The sequence below is a fragment of the Procambarus clarkii genome, chromosome 42, assembly GCF_040958095.1.
Source record: "Procambarus clarkii isolate CNS0578487 chromosome 42, FALCON_Pclarkii_2.0, whole genome shotgun sequence".
In the NCBI taxonomy this organism is placed as follows: Eukaryota; Metazoa; Arthropoda; class Malacostraca; order Decapoda; family Cambaridae; genus Procambarus; species Procambarus clarkii.
Window position 1 is genome coordinate 18921504 of NC_091191.1, and position 6000 is coordinate 18927503.

Consider the following 6000-nt stretch of genomic DNA (forward strand, 5'->3'; position numbering starts at 1 on the left):
GCTAACTCATGCAACTTGCATGGCTTAGCCACATCTGGGCCTAGTGCTGGGAACTAGGTTCCCAGCACTATGCTGGGAACAAGGTTCCCAGTATTAGGCTGGGAACCAGGTTCCCAGTACTAGGCTGGGAACCAGGTTCCCAGTACTAGGCTGGGAACGTAGTTGTTCAATCTTGCACTATAACTTGTGCTACCCACTCCCCCAATATATGGGGCTAATCCATGCAAATTCTATATTCAGTATATATTTCAGGATGGTTGCATCAACTTTGAAGCTGCTAAAAGAACATTCCAGGAGTGGAGATTTATGCAGTATGAACTTGCAAATGTCCAAAGCTACAATAAGAACGTGTGCCCTGCTTGTCATACTAACCCATTTGCCATACATATTGATGGCAACAAAAAGTTATTCCGATATGAAAAAGTTGGAAGGTACAGTTCTTAAATAATTTTCCTTTTGTAAGATAAATTTTTATTTTTCAACAATTAATACATTTCTATTAGGGCAACTCATATATCACAATACATTATTCGTTATGTAAATATATCAATATCTGAAAAATTCTTACATGCAATACATAATAGCGTTATTTATGTATTACAACATTAAGTAATATATATTTACACAATCATCAAAATTGAAAACAAATCAATGTAAATTATGTAAATACTGTAATTTTATTTCTTTCAGAGGATTGAGGGAATCATATTATTCAGAGAGTGTCTTTGCTGCTGACAATGATGTGGCTAATCACCTTAACCATATAGAGAGCTTAAAAACAAAGGTAAATATTATGTGTACAGACTTTGTAAACTGTACATAGATTTTATATTTTTATTTATATATACAAGACTTTTTAAATTCTTGTACAGCCACTAGCACGCATAGTGTTTCAAGCAAGTCGTTAATCCTATGTTCCCCAGAATATGACCCCACCAAATCCATTAACAACCAGGTACCCATTTTACTGTTGGGTAAACAGGGGGGGGGGGGGGGGCCATAGTTAAGGGTTGATGCCCAGTAAATCTTCCAAGGCCAGGATACAAACCCCAGGATAAAGCGCTCACGAAACGCCAGGCGAGTGTCTTAACCCACTACACCATTGGGAAAAGACAGTCATGATGTCTTACAGTTTACAGAGTTAATATATATATTATAACAAGTAGTTAGGTTTTTTTTAACCCACAGGCAAGTCAACCAGTAAAACATAGAGTACTCAACGTTTGTCAAGAGCTACATGCACCATATAAATGGTGATTTTTGGGGTCTGAAGCCATATTGATTAAGATGCTATATTTCTGTTGGTCTATATCACTTTTATATAACCCATCAGGTTAGGTTCTTTTCATTATTTATTATATATTTTATATATACTGTATTTATATAATATATATATATATATATATATATATATATATATATATATATATATATATATATATATATATATATATATATATGTCGTACCTAGTAACCAGAACGCACTTCTCAGCCTACTATACAAGGCCCGATTTGCCTAACAAGCCAAGTTTTCATGAATTATTTATTTTTCGACTACCTAACCTACCTAACCTTACCTAACCTAACTTTTTCGGCTACCTAACTTAACCTAACCTATAAAGATAGGTTAGGTTAGGTTAGGTAGGGTTGGTTAGGTTCGGTCATATATCTACGTTAATTTTAACTCCAATAAAAAAGAATTGACCTCATATAGAATGAAATGGGTAGCTTTATCATTTCATAAGAAAAAAATTAGAGAAAATATATTACTTCAGGAAAACTTGGCTTATTAGGCAAATCGGGCCATGCATAGTAGGCTGAGAAGTGCGTTCTGGCTACTAGGTACGACATATATATATATATATATATATATATATATATATATATATGTCGTACCTAGTAGCCAGAACTCACTTCTCAGCCTACTATTCAAGGCCCGATTTGCCTAATAAGCCAAGTTTTCCTGAATTAATATATTTACTATAATTTTTTTCTTATGAAATGATAAAGCAACCCTTTTCTCTATGTATGAGGTAAATTTTTTTTTATTGGAGTTAAAATTAACGAAGATATATGACCGAACCTAACCAACCCTACCTAACCTAACCTAACCTATATTTATAGGTAAGGTTAGGTTAGGTAGCCAAAAAAAGCTAGGTTAGGTTAGGTTAGGTAGGTTAGGTAGACGAAAAAAGATTAATTCATGAAAACTTGGCTTATTAGGCAAATCGGGCCTTGAATAGTAGGCTGAGAAGTGCGTTCTGGCTATTAGGTACGACATATATATATATATATATATATATATATATATATATATATATATATACATATATATATATATATATATATATATATATATATATATATATATATATATATATATATATATGATATAAATATATAATATATATATATATATATATATATATATATATATATATATATATATATATATATATATATATATATATATATATATATATATATATATATATATATATATATATATATATATATAATATATATCATTTATATTTGATTTGCAGAACAGCCAAAATTGTGGTGTCTCGTTGTGGAAAGCGGCGCGAAACGAACCGTATACACACAAATCCCTGGACCAGACTGGCATAAGCCTTGCATCATGCCGGCATGGTGTAATTCTCAAAATGTGCAATATGACTCGTGGTGAGGTTTTTGGCTATGCACACTATCTCCATATAAATTACTTCAAAAGTGCCAAGTACATCTGCCAGGACATCATATGCCAGTACAGTACTGGCCATGGGCCCTGAAAATTCAAGAAAAAAAATAAAAAATTCACCCTACTGGAGACAAAGCCGTTCCTAGGTGTTTTGCATGCAAAAGCACATGCATGGTATTACCAGGTAAATAATTATCATTTGTCAAAATAACGGGTATAAATGTAACGTTATTTTAGGGTTAAAAAGCTATTAATCAGAATAAAGTATTTAGTCATAATTAAATTTTTGAGCAATCGACTAATATTCTTTCCTTGTAATTATTTTACTGTGTGTTACATCTTAATTATAGGTCTTGTATGGAGGACGCTGGCAGCACGGAAGTGGTTTGACCACAGGTGAAGAAACCGAGCAAATTTTCAGCTATATGTCGCGGTACAACAGTACCACCAAAAACATGTTGAAAGCCGGTTAGTTTATAGTGCATTGTTACAATGAGGAAGGTATAATCTATTAAAACTTGTTAGTGATATTTATTATGTATAATGAAGATGACTTCAGTAACTAGCAACACCTGGTGTCACCCTACAACTTAGTGTATATGAATTGGATTTGATTAATATAGCAAGTAAATTATAGATAGTATAAAAGTGAATGTTGACCAGACCACACACTAGAAGGTGAAGGGATGACGACGTTTCAGTCCGTCCTGGACCATTCTAAAGTCGATTGTGATGAGGAAGTAGACAGGCAATAAATAGGCTAGAGAGAGCTGAGGAGCAAAGTAAGGTGTATTTTAGGGGATAGTAATAATAATAAGAGCTACAGATGGCCTATTGGCCCATACGAGGCAGCTGCTATTATAACCACTGAATGAGAAGGAGATAGGAATAAGAACTAACTAACACACCAACAAACTAACACACTTCGTAGCAATCTAGTTCACAGTGCTCCTCAAAAAAAAAAAAAATGCTCCTGCTGCTGGTGTCTACTCTATTTCCTGTTCATCGTGTACAATACTTTGGCGAAACTGGCTGTACACTGAATGACAGACTTAAAGAACACAAGAGAAGTGTTAAGTCTGCAGACACTAACAATGCTCCCTTCTGCCAAGTGAGGGATTCTAATCATCCCATAGATTGGTCTTCCTCCAAAATAATCTTTCCTGCCTCTACTCTCCACAGACGCCGTCTTGTTGAATCGGCTCTAATACACAATGTACCTAACATGAACTTGAGTCCTGGCTTTGTTGCTGTGTACTCTTCCCTTTCACAGTATATACTCAAATGCTGTAATCTTTCTAACAAACGTGACCTAACATAAGCCTACCCCTTCCATTTATCTATCTATTCTTTCTCTTTCCTTTTCTTTCTCTCTTCTCCCTTTTTTCTGTTCATTGTCTTCTCCTACGCTCCCTTGCTATCAACTTCTTATTCCTATCTCCTTCTCATTTGGTGGTTATAATTGGAGCTGCCTCGTAAGGGCCAATAGGCCCTCTGCAGCTCTTATTATTATTACTATCCCCTAAAATACACCTTACTTTGCTCCTCAGCTCTCTCTCGCCTATTTATTGCCTGTCTCTACTTCCTCATCACAATTGACTTGAGAATGGTCCAGGATGGACCGAAACGTCGTCGTCCCTTCACCTTCTAGTGAGTGGTCTGGTCTACATACTTTAGCCACGTTATTGTGACTCATTGCCTGCATAAAAGTGAATTATTTTCATTTTACATATTCATTGAAGGGAGTTATTTTTTGTCCCTTTTTTCAGAGCGTGAAGAAGAACTTAGTGAATCTTCATTTTTTTGGAACCAACGTAAACATGACTCTTTAGCTCGTGTTCTAGCTTCAAGATTTTGTAAGGCAAGTAATTTGCTTTATTCATTGAATATATGCAACAATGATCATGAATCACTAATATAAGTGCACAGGAAAAAAAAACATTCAAAAATAAAAATAAAAATAATATTTACTGCCATTAAACAGCCTTCATCAGCAGTTAGGCGCGTAAGGATTGATTTTTTTTTGTAATATCAAATATTAAATAAAAATGGCAACATTTATTATACTAACAGGGCAGTTTTTCCTCCTGTTGATAGGCAAAAGAAGCTGCAGAGTTAATAAGAAAGGAGTTAGCTGACTTATCTCTTGATGAAAAACAACTTCTCATCTGGATTGCAGAGTTAACCAACTTAGCCCAGAGTTTAAATAAAAGGTTTGCTTGTAAAATATATAGTAAGAAACACTGTTTTGAAATACTCTTATATATTTTAACAAGGTTATTGTACTGTAAAATCAATGCAGTACCATAAATCATAAAATTGCCAAAACATTTCTTTATTATTTTAATTGTTTAGTTCTTGTACAGTAATTGTCAGCCATCATAAAATGCCATTGTGACCATTGCCTAAAAATTTAAGTTAATTTTTTTTTTAATTAATCAGGGACTTTACATGTTTGAATTTAGTAAACATTATAGTAAACAGTATCCTCTATTCTCAACAGATCAGTTTCTCAAAATGATGTTCAAAAGGGGATAGAGTTAGTATGTGACTCAATTAGAACCAAGAAATCCCAAATATCCGGTGTAGCAGGTATGTTAAAGCTTATGTATAAGTTAGGGACTGATAAAACAAACAGAAATCTTTTAGTGTTTGTAAAATACTTCAAGAAAACAATGACTTTTTTTTTATCTAAGCACATCTAATGTCATTTATTTCTCAGGTAGATTTGTATGGATACCATCTCACTTAGGTGTTGTCCTATGTAATTATAGGTAATTGTCAAAATTAAGTTGAGATATCAATATCTATGGCAGGTGCCTGCAGGTAATGAATCTGCCAATGGAAATCATTCCAGTTGTAAACTATATTTCTCAGGGAAATCCACTCGCGGATATGTCTTAACATAAACATCCGAATTCAACAAATCGCGCTTAGTAGGGTGAATATCAACATGACACCACAGGCGCTTCATATATCCCGGAACCACTATATCAGTGGAAACCTGTGGCAGAGGCAGACGCCGCCGAACAGAGGACAACGAAGACGAAGGGAGAGGCTTAGGGAGGTGGTAATACCGCCGCCGGCGAAGCAGGAGACACTGAAGAAGGCGGAGACTGGAGAGGCAGTAACACCGCCGCCAATGAAGCAGCAGACACCGAAGGTGACGACAGAGACTGGACAGGCGACAAAATTGCCGCCGACGGATTAGGGGGAGGGGGCACGGGCACGGGACCCACCGGGCGAGCAGCCTTCTTCAGGTTCACCACCAACTCGCCAGCATCTTTGGCAGGGGGGAA

General features: G+C 35.3%; 1 protein-coding gene across 1 annotated transcript; it reads left to right on the forward strand.

The window, feature by feature from the left end:
* Positions 1-3055: 3055 nt before the first annotated feature.
* Positions 3056-5556, forward strand: LOC138349623 (uncharacterized). Its single transcript, XM_069339587.1, has 4 exons — positions 3056-3169; positions 4471-4562; positions 4799-4914; positions 5205-5556. The coding sequence occupies exons 1-4, from the start codon at positions 3127-3129 to the stop codon at positions 5404-5406; spliced, it is 453 nt and encodes a 150-aa protein (XP_069195688.1). The 5' UTR covers positions 3056-3126; the 3' UTR covers positions 5407-5556.
* Positions 5557-6000: the final 444 nt, after the last annotated feature.